Source organism: Nycticebus coucang, chromosome 11, assembly GCF_027406575.1.
Source record: "Nycticebus coucang isolate mNycCou1 chromosome 11, mNycCou1.pri, whole genome shotgun sequence".
NCBI lineage: Eukaryota > Metazoa > Chordata > Mammalia > Primates > Lorisidae > Nycticebus > Nycticebus coucang.
The window spans coordinates 53473990-53493222 of record NC_069790.1 but is presented as its reverse complement, the minus strand read 5'-3'; the positions used below and the strand labels follow the sequence as shown (position 1 = coordinate 53493222).

Sequence of the window (19233 nt, the reverse complement as noted above, 5' to 3'; positions counted from 1 at the left end):
ATAAAGCAAAAATTGAAATAATGAAGAGAAAAGCAAGCAGTTCTACAATAACAGTTGGTGACTTGAATATTCCCCTCTGAATAATCAGACAGAGGATAAGTAAAGAAATAAAGGGTTTGAATAACAAGAAAAATCAGTAAGATCTAACATACATATTCAGAACACTCTAACCCAACAACAAGAGAAGACACATCCTTCTCAAGTATACACAATTTATTTTCCTGGATCATCCATAAGTCTCAGTAGCTCTTTAAAAAGAGGTACATTGCACAAATTATTATGTTTAAGCCCAGTGAGATAACATTAGAAATTAATAACAAAAGGAAAATGGAAAACTTTCAAATTTTTTGAAAATTAAAGAAAATGCACTTGAACAATCCGGAAATTAAGAAGAATAACAAAAGAAATTGGAAAGTATTTAGGAATTGATGAAAATAAAAAGGCAAACTATACCAAAACTCAGGACAGTAGAAGAAGTGCTACGGGTGAAATTTGTAGCTATATTTACCTTAAAAAACAGAAAAGATCTCAAATCCACAACAGAACTTACCACTTAAGGAGCCAGATAAAGGAAAAAAATAGTAAGAAGGAAATAATAAAGACTAGGGCAGATATAAATGAAATAGTGCCTAGAGGAGCAATTGAGAAAATCAGTGAAACTAAAAGTCAGTTCTTCAAAAAGATCAACAAAACTGACAAATTATCAGTTAGATTAACTAAAAAAAAATTAGAATCAGCTACATTAACTAAGAAAAAATTAGAAGATTCAAGTAATTAAAATCATAAAGGAAAGAGAGGACATGATGTTAAAAGTGACACCACAGAAATACAAAAAGTTATGAAAGATTACTATGAATAATTATATGTCAAAAATATTAATATTCTAGATGAAAGAGACAAATTCCTAAAACACACTCTCTACTGAGTGATGAAGAAACACAAAATCTGAATAGATCTACTCAGTCAGGAGATTGAATCAGTAATAAGAAATTTTCCAACAAAAGGAAAACTATGGAGCTGATGACTTTACTGGTGAATTTCACCAAACATTTAAAGAAGAATTAATACCAACCCTTCTCAAAGTTTTCAAAAAAATTGAAGAGAGAACTCTTCCTAATTCATTCTATGAGACTAGAATTGCCCTGATACCAAAGCCAAAAACACTCCATGAAAATAAGACTACAGATCAATATCTCTTATGAATACTAATTCAAAAATCCTCAACAAAATACTAGCAAACTCATTTCAGTAGCCTATTGAAAGGATTATACCCCATTACCAAGGGAGATTTATTCCTGGAATGCAAGGATGGTTCAACTTATTAAAAAAAGATTTATATAACAAACCACATAGCAAAATTAAAGAAAAACAAAGCAGGAAGACTCATACTTTCTGATTTCAAAATTTACTACAAAGCTACAGTAATCAAAATCCCCTCCCAGATACCCAGCACATTAGTGACATCAATACTACAGCTTCAAGGAAAATGTAGTGGAAAAGAGTTAGTGGCATAGACTCTGAAGCAGACAACTTGAGTCCAAAATCTTTCACTAGAGACATTAATGAAAGTGGTATCAAAACAACAATGTTGTACTGACAGACATGTAGACCAATGGAACAGAATACAGAGCTCAGAAATAAACCTGCATATGTATGGTATTTTCAGTGTTTGGGCTACAATAACAAAATACCATAGACTGGGTGGCTTATAAACAATAGAAATTATTTCTCACAGTTCTAGAGGGTGGGAAGTTCAAGATCAAAGTGTCAGCAGATTTGGTATCCGATGAGGGCTCTCTTCCTAGTTCAGAGATGGCCATTTTTGTGTCATGTCCCTCTTTTTGTCACAGTAGAAGAGACAAACACTCTCCCTGAGATATCTTTTATAAAAGTACCAATCCCATTCATAATGACTCTAACCTCATGACCTGACCACCTCTCAAGGCCCACCTCCTAATACTGTCACCTTGAGGATTAGGATTCCAACATATATATTTTGGGGATACATAAACATTCAGTCAAACAAATTAGGTCAAGTGATTTTTGACAAAGATGCCAACACTATTTGGTGGGGAAAAGGCAGTCTTTTCAACAAGACCAGAAAAACTGGTTATCTATATGCAAAAGAATGAAATTGGACTCCTACAAAAAATATATAAAATAATTGACTTGCAATCCCCATTTGGTAATCCAGTAGTTAAAATAATTAACTAAAAATGCATCAAAGACAAAAATATATAAGCTAAAACTATAAAACTCTTAGAAAAAAACATAAGGTAAAGCTATGATTTGGCAATGGTTTCTTGAATATGACACCAAAGGCACAGGCAACAAGAGAAAAAAGACAGACTGGACTTTATGAAAATTTAAAACTTTTGTGCATCAAAATACACAATCAACAAAGTTAAAAAACAAAAACTACATAATGGTTAAAAATATGTGCAAATTATATATCTGATAAGGTATTACACTTCAAAATATAGAAAGAACTCCTAAAACTCAACAACAAAAACAACCTTATCTGAAAATAGCAAAGGACTTGAATGGACATTTCTCCAAAAAGCTAAGCAATTGGCCAACAGCACATGAAAAGATGCTCAACATCACTAATCGTTAAGAACTAAAATCAAATCAAAACTACAATGAGACACTACCTTCCACCTAGTAAGATGACTAAGATCAAAAAGAAAAAAAAATGACAAGTCATAGCTAGAATATGGAAAAGTTGGAATCCTTGCACACTGTAGGTGGGAATGTTGAATAGCATAGTTTGAAAACAATATAGCAGTATTCCAAGAGGAATATCAAAACTGTGTTAAAAATGCTTCAAAAGATGCTGGTTGGCTGGACGCCCATAGCTTAGCAATTAGGGCACAGGCCACATGCTCTGGGGCTGGTAAGTTTGAACCTAGCCTGGACATACTAAAAAAAAAAAAAAACTAGCTGGGCATTGTAGCAGGCACCTGTAGTCCCAGCTATTAGGGAGGCTGAGGCAAGAGAATCACTTGAGCCCAAGAGTTTGAGGTTGCTGTGAGCTATGATACCACAGCACTCTCCTGAGGGCAACAAAGTGAGACTCTGTCTCAAAAAAAGAAAAAAATTGTTGACTGGTTGGGCATAGTGGCTCACACCTGTAATACCAGCACTTTGAGATGCCAAGGTGAGAGGATTGCTTGAGGCCAGGGAGTTTGAGACCAGCCTGGACAACATAGTGAGACACTGCCTCTACAAAACATAGAAAACTTAGCTGGGCCTGGTGTTGCACATCTACAGTCCCAGCTACTCAGAGGATGAGGTGAGAGGATTACTTGAACCTAGAAATTCAAATTTACAATGACATATAATTGGGTCACTACACTCCAATCTGGGCAACAGAGTAAGACCCTATCTCTAGAAAAAGAAAAAAATAAATTGGCTGAAACACAATTGTGGGAACTGGCAAATGTGAAATCTGCAGGGCAGTCTGGCAGGCAGAAAATTCCAGTGAGGAGTTGACATCTTGCTGTCTTAAAGTCTTGAGTCTAAAAGCAGTTTGGAAATAGTATCCCTTCCCTCTCAGGGAACCTAGGTCTTTTTCTCTTAAGACCTGCAACTGATTGGATGAACCCTACTCACAATCCTGAGGATAATGACTTTACCCAAAGTCTACTGATTAAATATTAATTACATCTAAAAGAGTACCTTCACAGCAACATGTAGCCTAGCCAATTTAACACAAGACAATTAACCATTACATACAAACGCGCACACACACACAAAGAGCCATCTAGAAAAATAATAGCTAACATATATAAAAACAAACACACAAGGAGCCTTTTAGAATAATAATAATAGTTAATATTCATTTCATGTGCTAGGCATTGTTCTTGTACTTCACATGTATTTACTCATTTAATCCTCACAGCAAACTTTATGAGCAAATGCTATTTATTTTTCTATTTGACAGACTAGAACATTGAGGCAGAGAGTACTTGTCCAAGGCTTACATGATAGCAAATGGCTACTTTAGTATCAAAATGGGTAGCGTTTACTCAAAATTAACTCATTTTGCCATTGAACTAGAAGAAAACATAGCTCAGAAAACAGAAGGACAGTCCCCCAATTACTTCACACTAAGAATATCTTAATAAAAACAGCAATTTAATAAAAAAGAGCACATCAATAAAATCATTAAAAAATTAAATAAGATAAAAAAGGAAATTACTACTCTGTGAGAAAATATGCAATGCAATGCAATTATAAAAATAAGTAAATTAGATACAGCAAGGTACAGAATAGACAAAAGTGAATTATTGACACAGAAAGAAAAGAACTGATATAATGTGCATAAATGCAGACAAAAAGGACAAATAATTAATTTGGAAGAATACCATAAACATGGGGTTATAATATATTGTATATTATTATCTAAAGGAAAAGACCCTTTTTTTTTGATGTGGAAATTCCCCTCATGATATATTTGAAGGTACAATGCAACAGAATTTCTCTAAAACAAAGAAAGAATAATTTGATATATTAAAGAGATAGCCCCAACTCATGCAAAACAAAACCAGTTCATGACATTCCAAGAAAATTAGATGCAGTATATACAACAGTAAGACATATCCTGGCTGACTATTGAATGTCAAGGATGAAAAAAATGCCTCAGATATTCAAGCAGAAAAGCAACAGAGGAAGAAAATCCCCTCAGAATTCTCTATAAGACCCAACACAACATAATAGAGCAATGCCCATAAAGTTCTGGGAAAAATTAAATTTAATCTAAAAATATTGTAACTAATCAAGATGTCATTTGAGCGTAGAAGCCACTGACAGACATTCACTCGCATGAAAGACCTGAGGGAATGCAATATGCATGATTTCTTCTTGGAGAAGAAAAACTTTCTTGACAATGACATCCAGCCAAATAAGAGATGATTAAAAATCAGCTGAAGAATGGCAAAGCGGGGTTAAAAAGACTGGTAGTGAACAATGAATCTATTTAAACATAGAGTGAATAGTAGACACCTAATGAAAGCATGATAGCAAAACTGAATGAGGATGTTTTAAACCTGAACAATGTAAAAGTAATTATATAACTGGAAAAAAATGAGAGGTAGGGGAAAGAGATGAGAAAAAGTTTAAGAGTGCTTATGTTGCCAGTCGCGGAGGCTCAAGACTGTAATGCTAGCACTCTGGGAGGCCAAGACCGGTGGATAGCTTGAGCTCACAAGTTCAAGACCAGCCTGAGCAAAAGTGAGCTCCTCTCTCCACTAAAATAGAAAAACTGAGGCAAGAGGAACATTGAGCCCAAGAGTTGGAGCTTGCTGTGAGCTATAATGCCATGGCACTCTACCCAGGGCTACAGTTTGAGAGTCTGTCTCAAAAAAAAAAAAATAGAGTACTAAGGTCCTTATTTTTCGGAACAGGAAATTAAGAGCTATTACATAAACATCTATTTTTCAATATCATATACTATTCTCTTAATATTTATTCCTAAACCTTGCTTTTTAACATTAGTAAATTACTTCAATCATTTATTTTTATGTATATGAATTTAAGAGGTCTAAGTGCACTTTTGTTACATGGATATGTTGTGTAATGATGAAGTCTGGTCTTTCAGTGTAACTATCAACAGAATAATGTCCATTATATCTATTATATCATATCTCATCTCTCATCACCTCCCGTTCTTTTGAGTCTCCAATGATAATTATTTCACACCCTGTGTCCATGTGTGCACATTATTTAGATACCACTTACAAATGAAAATATGTAGGATTTGAATTTTTGAGTTGTTTCAAGTTGGTTCTTTTATGGAAATATATCTTGTGATGAAGAAATATTTTTCATTTTATTTTTGTTTTACTTCCTACTAAAGTCAAATAAAATTTAAACAACTACCTTTCATTAAAACTATTCCCTGGGGTCTCATCTTATTTTGATAATTGTGATTTCTCTGTTGTTCTATCATTCTAAATGTATAATATACATAGAAAGATACTCATAATGAATCCACTTAATGTTAAAGGTGGCCATTTCTGAGTTTCAGGTAATTAAAAAAAAATACTATTGTACTTTTCTGCATTGTTTCATTTTCCATAAAGAGTATGTCCTATTTTATAAAACCAATCAGATAACTTTTTCTACCTTTAAAAATTGTAAGGGTATAGCAGTTCATTTTGAGTGATGAGAAAATGGACAATGGTAATTCTTTTCTTCATACTTTTCTACCAATTTTTAATTTGCAAGTATAAAAAGTGATGTATTAATTACTTAATTTGTTCACCATTCTTCTACTCGTGAATTTAGCATGCATTAGGAACACATGTACTTTGTAAATATGTATATTTTCATAAGTTCCTAGAAATTGTATATTGTAAACACGTATATTTTCATAAATGTTCTAGTAAAGAGTAAATTGTAAATGTGCATATTTACATTAGTGTTCTAGAAAATAAAACAGGTAATAAAGAGTGTCAATATCTCAAGCTCTACAATGGTTAAGGAGAAAGCGTATCAGAAAGTGCATGACCTTATCAGAGCACTAAATTAGCAATTAATGAGTGACATGGAATAAGTGGGAAATGTATTCTTGGATCAATTTTTATCTCACTATTGTTTATTACTGAATTCTAGGAAATAAATTTTTTATCATGTACTGTGGCACATTTACAGAACATGGTGCCCAAATAAAGTTATATGACTGGTTATACTGAGCTAATAGTTTAGAAATTGTGAAACAGCTGTCTTTTTTTTACCTCATAAACACATTAGCAACTAAGGAACAAACAAAAAAAATCTAAAATGTCCCCGCTTTAGGTGCAGAATTTTACAAAAAGAAGAAGACTATCATTACATATTTTTATATTAAAATAACAACAATATGGGCAGTGCCTGTGGCTCAAAGGGTTGGGCGCTGACCCCATATGCTGGAGGTAGTGGGTTCAAGCCCGGCCCCAGCCAAAAACTGAAAATAACAACAATAACAATGGAAGAATAAACCAAAACCCTAAAAAGAAATGGTAACTAGAAGAAAGAGAGTGAGAGAAAGGAATTGAAGTTATACTTCTTTGAATGTATTACATTTTTAATAGCTGAGTTTGGAACCATGTATTTTACACAATTCTAAAATTAAGTTTAAAAATCAATCGCTATAACTCAAGAGCAAAATTAGTAAATAAATCTACCTGTATAAGAGTTGGTGGTATAATCATAGAAGGAAAGACGAATATAAATAAATATAACTACAAGTTACAGTGACTTTGTAACACAGTAATTTGATTAAACATGATTAGTGTGATATATTCTAAAAATTAAAAAACGAACAAAGCTTCAAGCAAAAATTCTTTATATGTTGCTATTGTGTACTGAGATAAAGTAAATGAGTTATCATGTTGATGTCCCTGTAAACTAGGATTGGGGGTATGAAAAAAAGACCTAAAATAGATTAGATTAGTAAAAGCTCTTACGATATCCTGGTTTAAATAGAAAGTATACTTTCATGATTATACATATACACATTTCTCAGCTTTATCGATTGAAAAGGTATTGAAATGATGAAGAACTCAATGAAAATGTGCACCCCTAATGCCTACACTATGATCTCTAATTACCAGTTGTAATTAAAAAAAATTAGTGTCCCTTAAAAGTCAGATTCCAGGTCTGAAGCAGGAACTGCAGAACTTATACCTGAAATATTTTGTCATAGCAAAAACAAAAAGGCCATCCAAGCCTATTAAAAACATGTTAGTCTCAGAAGCCAATTTGAAGTATTGCCTGCTGGCCAAGAATGTTACAATTTGAGCATCAGTTACAAGAACGCCTGTCATAGACTGAATACATACAGTCAGCACTCCACGTCCATGGATTCCGCATTCATCATTTCAACCAACAGTGGATCAAAAATATTCAGTGATCAGGTGCAGTGGTCTATGCCTGTAATCCCAGCTACTTGGGAGGCTAAAGCAGGAGGATCACTTGCTCCTGGGAGTTCAAGAACAGTCTGGGCAACCTGTCTCAAAAAAGAAAAAAAAAAAGTAGGGAGATAAAAAAGGAAAAGAAAAAGGAATAGCAAAGAAAATTCAGTAAATAAAATCTCACATTTACTAAACACATACAGATTTTTTCCTTGTCATTATGCACTAAACAATACAATATAACAACTGTTTGGGTAGCATTTACATTATACTAAGTATTATAAGTAATACAGAGTGACTTACAGTATATGAGAGGATGGGTGTTTATGTTATATGTAAACACTAAACCATTTTATATCAAGGGCTCAAGCATCTACAGGCTTTGGTATCTCACAGAGGTCCTACAACCAATCCATGGACACTGAGGGTTGACTGTATTTCCAATGTGTTTAAATCCATGAAGTCATAACACTCCTAATTTAAAAAAAAAATAGGCCTTATTTAAAGATAGACTAAAACATTAATTTACCAATTCATTATTTTCAAAATTGGTGGAGGGAAGTGATCATTTAGCTCATCTTTCTTAATCATGCCTGTAACTACACAGTTGGTGAGAAAAAAGTTTCTCATTACATGAAAGAAATAGTCCAGCTAATAAACAAAAAAGAATGATAAAATCAGAATAGTACCATTTTGAAAACACCAATAAGTCAACGGATCTAGAAAATGATCATCCATGGCTACTGACAACTCAAAAGGAGAAACCAGATACCATATGCTTCCTAGTAGAGCTACGCAACATACAGAAACATATGCCCAGTCACCAAAAATAAATGAATACAGAAGAACCTATATAAGATCAAGCTTCGAGACACAACAACTAATTAATCTGAAATAGATGGGGCAGAGGGACAAGTTAAAAGGCAAGCAGCAAATCCTACAATGCAGTACACTTTCTTGATCTGTTTTAGCAATAAATTGCACGCACACACCAGAGAATGGGAGAAAGAGAAGACAGATGATTAAATTTAAGAGACACACAATGGGCTAAATGTTTGTGTTCCCTCAACATGCATATGTTGAAATTCCAATCCCTAAAGTGATGTATTAGGAAACAGGACCTTTGGAAAGTAAGTCAAGGGTACGACCCTTACCAATTGGATTAGTGCCCCCTGTAAAAGGGACCCAGAAGTCTTCGTTGATCTTTCTACTATTTGAGGATATAAGGAGCCAAGAGGCAGTCTGTAACCTAAAAGAGGGTCCTCACCAGAACCTGACCTGACACCCTGGTCTTAAACCTCCTGCCTTCAGAACTGTGAGAAATAAATGTCTTGTTGTTTATAAGTGACCCAGGCCCTGGTACTTTGTGGCAACAGCCTAAATAAAAACAAGACATATGAACCAATTGTAATATACAGACTTCATTACAATTCAGACTTCAACTAGTAAATTGTGTGGGGAGAATTATGAGACAATGAGAAATATTTAAATGTTGACTAGATATTTAATGTAAAGAATTATTTTATGTTGTTTAATGTGAAACAATGGCAGGGTACTCTTATTATGTTTAAAAATCTTTACGTTTTACACAAAAATGCTGAAATATATACAGTTGAAATGATGAGATGTCTGGGATTTGTTTCAAAATAATCTGAGTTGAGGGGAAATTGGAAGAGCGGTAGATGAAAACCAGAAATCGTCTCACGTGGACTATTCTCCCTACTGTTGTATATGTTTATAATTTTCCATATAAAAATTTTTGAAAAATAAAATTAAAACGATCCCATTGTAAGACTAGGCCTAATACATGAGAATTTTCGAAGTCAGGGTTATTTAAGAACAGTAAATCTTAATGAAAAATTACTGATTTAATTGAGCTTCAAAAATGTATTTCTCTTATGCATCATACTAAAAAAAAAAAAAGTCTTAATTACTTGAAAAATAAATACTAAGGGGAGAATATACCACCACCAAAGATGCAATGTCTGTTAATTCATTTAGTGATGAAATAAATGTGTCTGTGAGGTAACCATGGACTCACAAAAAGCTGTGATTTCTGTAAAATTGTTGTCTAATAATTTTGTGCTGTTAATGGCTACCCAGTTAGCATCTTCACTATACTTGCTTTCATATACAGGAGAAATCTGTGAACAATTGGTAGAGTCCTTTGGTGACATTGGTCTTCCTCAAGAAAAGGGTAAAAGAGAAACGAAAGACCTCCTCTTGTAACCCTACTCCTGGATATGGCAAAGAACTGGATACAAAAGATATCCTAGACTAGCACTGATGGAAGGGTAAGTTCCACAGGCACTGCCCCTTTCTCTAAAACGTAAAGTATGAATAAATCTACTCCCATCGACTGAATACTACAGAACTAAAAATTCTTTTGTAATGCTAAAGAAATGCCAGTATTCTAGTTGATTTAGGAGAGGATGTTCTGGTCAAAAAACGATGTTGTATCTCAAAAACACAACACAGTTTGAAGATGAAAATAGAAAACACATACACGCTTCCTCCCCCCACCCCCAAGTGTTCCTTTCTTAGCCTGGTTTCCGACGGAATGTTTTAAGGCTTGAAGTTATTTGTCCATTCTCAAAAGTGCATCTTATCCTGACGTCCCAAGAGACAGAAAAGTTGCCGAAGTCCAAGGAATGAGTCACTTTACTCAATTTTGATGAGTAATCTCAGGTGTCATGAAACCCCGTTCTGAAAGCGAGGGGAGGGGGCGTCAGATCCGCAGACGGAAGACAGGCCGCTCCCGATTGGATGTCGAGACCTCGATTTTCCTAAAATTGCGTCATTTCGAAGCCAATTGGGTCCAGATGTTATGGGCATCGACGACTTACCGTCTCGGAAACTCTCAATCACGCAAGCGAAAGGAGAGGAGGCGGCTAATCAAATATTGAGAAAGTCGCTCGGGGCGCGGGGGTCACGTGGGTCTGGAGGCTGCGAGCCCGGGATAAATACCGCCAGGCACCGAGCGGGCGAAGCAGCGCGCCGCGAACTCCTCCTCGCCGCCGCTGCACCGGAGCGCGGGAGTCCAGCCGCCGGAGGAGCCCGCGACCTGAGCCTCGCAGTAAGTGCCCGCGCCGCGCCAGCCGCGCTCCGCTCCGCGCGCTTCCCACCGCGCCTCTGTCAGAGGTGGTTGCACTAGGTGCGCCGCTGCAGCCGGGGACAGCGGGGAGACCGGTCTCCGAAACGCTGGCGCCCTTCTTTGTTTTTCACCTGCTGAGCCTCCAGGTTTGACGGTGGGGGTTGGTGGGTTGGGGGTCTGGGGGAGTTGGGATTCAGAGACAAGAGGATTCTGGAATCTTCAGAGCGTGCTTCTCTCTCCTAAAGGGTACACGTGAGACTTTATTTAGCCCTTAAGCTTTTTTATGGTGGTTCTAAGGGACCTGAGTTCCGTTAAGGGGCTGAAAATTCTGCTGCCCTAACTCTTGGATCTTGGATATATTCTCTCTGCCCCCACCCCCACCCCGATTTCTCTCACTCTTCCTAGACATTCAACATGAAAATCCTCGTCGCCTTGGCGGTCCTTTTTCTTGTCTCCACTCAACTATTTGCTGAAGAAATAGGAGCCAATGATGATCTGAATTACTGGTCCGACTGGTCTGACAGTGACCAGATCAAGGTGAGACCGTGTCTCGGGACGGCCCATGCCTTTCTTCCTGGGCTTGGGAACTGTCACTTTCCCCGAGATGGCACCCTAGTTAGCCTGGAGGGCACCGCGACCGCGGCCAGAGACAGCGCGGAAGGCTGTAAACGCGCGCTATTTCCCGGGTTCCTCACCAGATTGTGCGTCCACAATTCAAGTTTCTTCCTGAGGGCTGCCCCGTCGGATCCAGGAACTCCCCCAAGGAGGGATGCCCTACTTCATGTGCCCGGGGTTCTCACGAGGCTGGGAGTTTCCCAAGGTTTAATTCCCCGGTAACCGGGATCTCGAGGGCTCCAGCCCAGCTGCACTGCCCGAGCGTCTGCAAATGCTGGGCCCCGGCAGAGGAGGGCGCGCGGGGCGCCAGCGGGGAGCCAGGGCAAGCGCCGGACTGGAGGGACTGCGCGGGGTGGGAAGTTAACTTCGTGCCTTGACATTGATTTCGCTGACCCGAGGACCGAGCTGCTAGTGTCCGCGGCTCTCAGATTATTGGCGCCAGGGAGCACCTGTGAGGAACAGTTAAAGTCCTGAGGTGCGGGAGGCTTGTAAAGCGTTGTTACCCTTCCCTACCCCAGCCCTACCCCCCACACACACCTGTGGGCATTTATGGCAGAGAGGGGTCTCCAAAGTGATCACCAGAGAGCCAAGACGAAAACAGGTATCGGCGTAGCAGATGAGTGAGAAGCCCCGGGCTGGGGTTGGGGTAGGGAAAGAGCAGAGCGGAGAGGGCTCAGGGCTCCGGTTGCTAATTCTCCCCGCCAAGCTTAGCCGAGGCTGCGGCGCGGGACTCGAATTAGGCTGGTAGGGACCGAAACAGAGAGAGGCCCCGGGACAGACCCTACTCAGAACCGTCCTGGAAGCCGGCTCCCTGCCTTCAGGACTGAGCGCACAGCGAGTCAGCTGTGGCTCGCCCGGGACTGGCGCGCATCGTGGGGACCGCTCCGGTCGCCTACAAACCAGTTTGTCCGTGCTTCTATCCCCTAGGAGGAGCTGCCGGAGCCCTTTGAGCATCTTCTGCAGAGAATCGCCCGGAGACCCAAGCCTCAGCAGTTCTTTGGATTAATGGGCAAACGGGATGCTGGTGAGATGGGCAACCGTCCCTAGATTTCTGGGGCAGCCCGCCGGGTCTGCTTACTGGTTCTCGGAGCATCCAAGTGTTCCCTGCTCTTTGAGTGGAGATTTCCACTCCAAGAGAGGTGTTACTTCCCGCCCCGGGCGCGTCTTTAGCCTACACCTCGCTTAGACAAGCACAGGTCCTGAAAGGGAGGAAGAGATTTATCTCTCAAGCCTCACAGTATTAGAATGACCCAAACCACCAAGAACAGCAACTAACCTTAACTAAACGTTCCCTTGACTGAAGATGCAAATTGACAAAGAAGGAGAAGGTGGGGGGCGGGAGTGGGGGAGAACCCAGGAGCTAGCACACGGAATGATCCAAGCACACGAGGAAGCTGGCTTACAGCATTCCCTGGGGTAGGTGAGATGTGGCTGCCCAGAGTCTCATAATAGAAATACTCAGTTTCCTTGAATTCGTGGCACCATCAGCGTAACGTATAGTTAATGCCAATTCGTCTCTTGTCAGATTCCTCAATTGAAAAACAACTGGCCCTGTTAAAGGCTCTTTATGGTAAACATTCCTATAAATCTTTACTCCAGTGAATGCACATGTAGGAAAGTGAATAAAATCTTTTATGGGCTAAAATACGAGATCTTGATTATGCCTGTTTAATGGAGAGATGGATTTGCATACCTCTCGTTCTCTTTCTCTTTCACTTTCTCTTTCTCCTCTTCCTTCCTTTTTCTCTTTCTCTTCTCCCTCTTCCTGAGTATCAAAGGGGTGGCCAGCCTTGAAGATGGGAGGTGGTTATAGCCTTACAGGCCTCAAGAATTTCATAGACTGGATTTGAATCCATGGCCCATAGGAGGCACTTAATAAATTTTTCTTTTGTTTGTCAAAACATTTGATTTTATTAATAATAATTTGGTTAGCATTTATAAATGGAAAATGTTATATATTTTGAAAATCAACTAATTTTGTAATTCTGTTTAAAAGATATAGCTTTTTTTTTTTTTTAAACACAGATCTATATGTTTGCTAATTTTATCTTTCTTCTAGGACACGGCCAGATCTCTCACAAAAGTAAGTTCAAAATTACTTTGACATTTATCAAATTTAAATGTAAAATCATACTGAATTCCACTTTAAATAATATCTTACCTTATTTTCTATCATAATTTGGGACAATATTTTTAATTACAAAAAATAAGAATGGGGAGACTCATGTTACTTAGAATATGATCATTTAAAGCTCTGTGGTTTAGATATTTTGTACTTATCAAAAAGATACACAGTGTTAAAAAAGAAAAAGTCTTTTAACTCCGATAAAGTGTTAGATTTTAACAAGAATTTTAATCTGAGGGTTAAAAATCCAGCACACATATTACTCACAACATCCCCTCATGCCGACTTCCATGGGGGGAGTGAGCATTTATAGGCATCTTCTAACTCATCTCAGTATGATAAATAATATCATAAATAAATAAATAATGAATCATTTATTATGATATTCCAGCAGCCAATTAAGTAGAATAAGAACCTAAGTAGAGAATCCATACTAAAGATAAACACCGAGATGCAGTCTTTTAATCTCGTAACTGAATGGGAAACCTCAATCAGTGAAACATTTCTTAAGGCAGTGAAGATGGCAAAATTGTGGCACTTGGGAGTCATTAGATTTCAGCTTACCAGTTAATGGAGCCAGAGGTAACAAGAATTCCCAGGGGTTCATCCATCGTTATCATATTGTCCCCTCACATATCTTGTCTTGGTTTTGGTTCACTGGGAGGCAGAATAGGCCACATTAGGGTAGCAACCCTAGTCTCAACTAATAAGGTAAAAATTAAGAGAAATTCTCCCACTAGCATTAAAATAATAACCTTTTCCAGAAGTCTTACCTTTGAAAATGAATACATGTTATTCATATTTACTTTCTAAGGATTTGACTTTTGAGAGAGTTATATATAGCAAAATTCTATGTAATAAACATAAATGTACTCTATTCATGTCAAAACTAATACACTTTTCCAAAAGAAGTATTTTTTTTAATTCAATCAAATAGAAATAGTGACCTTTTAGAAGATGATCATTATCAAGGATAGGGACCTATTTAACTAAGGTTCAGTTGTTGGGAAACACAACATATTCAATAACATGAGAAAATAAGCCTGGATATTTCTTTTTCACACAAATATTGCATTCACTCCCTAAAGATCAAAGCTAGTTCAAATAGCAACAAAATTTAAAACTTTAGGTAATAGATAAAATACAATATGAATAAAGAGTACTGCTAATATTTTGGAAAGTGCTTTCATTGTATTGTTTTAGTGTAATTTATAAAGCTTATAAGGGATCTTTATATTTTTCAGGTTAAAAAAACTTGAAATAGATGCATATTTACTATATAGGCATATATTCGGGAGCTTGCTTTTTTTTTTTTTTACTAATTATAACAGTTTGCTGCCTTAAAGACATACATATTAAAGTACCCCTAAATGTATTTTTTCAGGGCATAAAACAGATTCCTTTGTTGGACTAATGGGAAAAAGAGCTTTAAATTCTGGTATGTATAAAAACATGACTGAAAGTAGACCAATATCTCAAATATTTTCTATTTTTTTTGTAAGGCATAGTTTTCAAAGTATTAAAAAGGAGTAATAGAATTAAAGTGAATATTTATAGTGGAAAAAAATCTAATTATAGTACTATAACCCAAGAGTAGATTTATAGCTGATTAAGCTAATATTACCATAATATCAGTCTATTTCTCTTAAACCACCAGCCTTACCAGCATCTGTCCCAATTAATCATTACTCACCCTGAATCTTTGGGCTAATCTAATACTCTCCTACAGATCTGTTAAATAACCCACACTTAATCTTACTGAACTAAGGGGTAGAGGACACAGGGAGTAACGAGATCCATTTTCACTTGTTACCAAAGTAATGTGAAAGTTTTATGAGATTAAAAAAAAATAAACAAAAAAATAAACAAAGTTGTAGAAGCTCAAAATATAAGCATCCTGATGGAAGTTGGAGAGGAAGAGAAGTGACAGTCTGTTCCAGTACCTTCAAAAAGGAACACAATCAAATCATCCTTCAGTGTTATAAATCAGTTCTGGCTATAAAATCTCTAGCGACAAGGGAAGCCACAATTCTTAAAGTCCAATTTAATTCCAAACAACTACTTCAGGTGATATAAAGGCTGTGTGTCTCCTTTCTTCTCTTTAGTTTCTGTCTTCTATGTGAGTGCCACATACATATATTTGAAACCTTTATTTCTTAACACCTTCATCACATTATGTTCAAGGTTAAATATATTATTACCCTATATTATTTTCATAGAAATTTTTTGTTAAGCACATTCAGGCTAAGGCTCTTTTGAAAAGCTATTAAAATTCTTTTTGTTTCACCTTCCATGAAAATAGAATTAAAATATTCATCACCTAGTTAATTAGAAAGTAATCAGCAGCTGTCTAGAAAATAATCAGCAGTTTCTAGAAAATCCATAAGAGGTACTGGCTTAATTCTTAATTATCTAGATTTATGCAAAACAATAATTTTCCTAGTGTTTTTAATAGTTCTCTACTCTCCAAATTTAGACAGTCTTTGTATTTCTTTACCTTTAATTTTGGGGCTTCTCCAGTACAAGTTTTACAGAACTTATCAGTGTGCATAATAAAAAAACTTGTAATTGTTTTATTAATATGAATTATATACTAGCTGTTGGAAGTAAACTATAAATTTAAACCACAGTGGCTTTTATTTGTATCAGTACATGCTAGTCCTCATGCGTATGACTGTGGTCTTCTTATTAATACCAGTCATCAACTCTCCATTTCCAGAATTGATGTACATTTCAAAACAGGCTTACCTTTAATAAATAATGTAGATACTGTCTAATTTAGAACAGATTTAAGGCTATTAAACGTACTTAAAGTAATAGTATAATTATAAGCAATGATACATGGAATTGCTTCATTAATCAGAAACAAATTTATAACTAAACCTTTGTTCTTCCATTTGAGTTCAGAAAATATAAATGTTAAAAAACAGGCAAAAAAATGTATCCATAGTCAATCAGGTACTTGTATACTTAGTTGGCCCTTTTCTACATGTGTCAAATGGATCACAACCCATTTGACAAATGTAGATAATCTCTCCCAGAGAAACCTTTATCAACTCATACATAAAATTTAATATAGTTTCTGAGGGCTCATAAAAATTTAATATAGTTTCTGAGGGTTCAAGGACCATGTAAGAAACTCTGCTTCCATATGAGAGAACATTATGTTCCAGCTAAATTACTAATCCATCTTTAGTTAGTTTATGTTGGCATTCATCTCATTTCTCAAAGGAACAGAGTCATGTTACCAAAAACTTGACAGAGACTAAACCTGTGCTAGGCATCCTCCTCCTAAGATAAACAAATCAGAGTGAGACATCAACTGTTTCCTTCCTTCAGAACTGCCCAGTTTGGGGCTTGGACTCTTCCATGTCATAAATAATTACATAACTGATATGAAACATCCTTCTTATTGCTAACCTCACTTAAAGAATAGCTGGCTGTTAAAATCAGTGTTGAATGGGGGAAGTGGTAACCCTGGTGCCTTTACTTACCTTCTCTCTCAAGAGACCTCACAGAGGAACCTGGTCAGAGTAGCACCTATGATTTCCATAAATTTTTTACAGATTTTTCTACTGTTTCTATTTAAATTCAGTATTTTATATATATACAAGGTATACCGAATTTCAAAAAGCACAATGATTTCACTAAGCCATAAATTTAAGTGTAAAAAGTACTGGCTCAGATGATTGAAAATAGCCTTAGGTATTTTGACCACAACAGTCTGATTCTTACCCTTTTGTGGTTACAGATGCCTTTGAAATTATATATAATTTATAATTTATAATATAATTTGACATTTTTTTGTCCAGGTACTCAAAGTATTTGAATTACTTGTAGCTATATATTAAATATCTTTTGACGCAGTATTGATCTTTCATAGGCCATGGTTCTAGGCAGTAAGTTAAATGGTGTTGTATTTCTTGAGGACAATCTGTCATTGGGAAGCATCCACAAGAGAGGAAGAGACCCTCCCACAATTAGGCGCCCCTGGCACTGAGATTGCCAAACTTTTATGAAAAGAACCAGATTGTAAATATTTTGGACTTTGTGAGCCATGCAATCTCTGCAGCTACTACCCACATCTTCCTTTCTAGGCCAGAGCAGCCATAGACAATATGAGTAACTGGCTGTGCCTGTGATCCTCTTAAAGTTTATCCATAAGAACAAATGGTAGGCTAGATTTGGCCCATGGCCTGTAATTTATTTACCCTGTCCTAGAATAAAACTCCCAGATTTCACTTTTATCCTGCTACTATTCCTGGTTATTTTAGACATTATCCTTTCTATAACTCACAGTTGGTGTCTGCCACTGCTTGAGAAAGCTGCGGAGCATCGGCGTTGGAATAACTAGAAATATACATTGGGGGCATGAAGTATATGATGACTACCTGAAAAAACAAAGAGTTCTGTAGTTAGATCACTTCCAGTCAAGATAGAAACTGAGGCAGAATTGAAAGACTTGCAATAAAATACTTCAGGAGAGGGAGAAAGTCATTATGAGTTTAAAATAAATGACTGACTGCCTTGAACTTTGTTTAACTCCCTCAGTGAATCCTCCTAAAAACAATTGTCTCCTCTTTTTCTTCCAGTGGCTTATGAAAGGAGTGCGATGCAGAATTATGAAAGAAGGCGCAAATAAACTACCCAACAAATTATTTATTTCAGCTTCATTTGTGTTAATGAGCAATGAAAGAAAAATAAGACATGCACTAGGAGGAATAATTATTTATTTAATAACAATTGTTGTTTTGAGTTGAAAACTCAAAAGGAGTGTTTATTATTCATATTGTGCCAATATGTGTTGTAAACACGTGTTGTAATTATAATATGATGACTCCCTCAGAAGTAGAAATTGATGGGAATTTCACAACAAAGCACAGTGTTCAGTGAAATTGTAAAACAATGATAGAAGCTCCAAAGAAAGAATTGCTTTGAAGCAGTCGTATCAACTACTGCTAAAAGGGAAGGAAATTCCTGATGGTCTCATGCTTGCCCTGGTATTTTTCATGGCCAACATGCTGAGATTTTGGTATCAAACTATATTTGTATCCCTGAAGCATGTTTCATGTTTTGTGACTATATAGAGATGTTTTTAAAAGTTTTAATGTGACTCAAAGGTCCTCATTCCATTGTATGATGTGTTGTGATAGCTAACATTTTAAATAAAAGAAAAATATATTGACGATTCTTTCATATTCTTTTGTTAACCTTTATGTCACATCAGCAACCTTTCTTTTAGTAGATGAAAGAGACTAAACTGTTTGGTCTAAAATGTATTTTTTCTCTCTCTCTCACACACACACACATGCATTTTTTGCTAAGCCATTTGACATAAGCTATTCATGGAGAAAACAATTGCATTTTGGAATACAAAAAAGAAAGGCTAAATTCTGATCATATATGCCAATTATTCTCTTTTGTAAGTAGGACGATAGTCTATTTTAAAGATACATTTCACCGTTGATTTTCTTGTTGAGTGAAACATCAGCACACTATCA

General features: G+C 36.6%; 1 protein-coding gene across 4 annotated transcripts; it reads left to right on the top strand.

Annotated features, from left to right (window-relative positions):
* The first annotated feature begins 10737 nt into the window (after positions 1–10737).
* On the top strand, positions 10738–18918 carry TAC1 (tachykinin precursor 1). Of its 4 annotated transcripts, XM_053609238.1 has the most exons (7): positions 10739–10974; positions 11398–11529; positions 12535–12631; positions 13133–13177; positions 13667–13690; positions 15117–15170; positions 18325–18918. In XM_053609238.1, exons 2-7 carry the CDS (start codon positions 11407–11409, stop codon positions 18372–18374), a joined length of 393 nt encoding a protein of 130 aa, XP_053465213.1. In that variant the 5' UTR covers positions 10739–10974; positions 11398–11406; the 3' UTR covers positions 18375–18918. The 4 variants fall into 4 exon arrangements, with proteins under 4 accessions (XP_053465215.1, XP_053465216.1, XP_053465213.1 ...); XM_053609240.1 differs by lacking the exon at positions 15117–15170 and having other exon boundaries at positions 10738–10974; XM_053609239.1 differs by lacking the exon at positions 13133–13177 and having other exon boundaries at positions 10740–10974.
* The last annotated feature ends 315 nt before the right edge of the window (positions 18919–19233 follow it).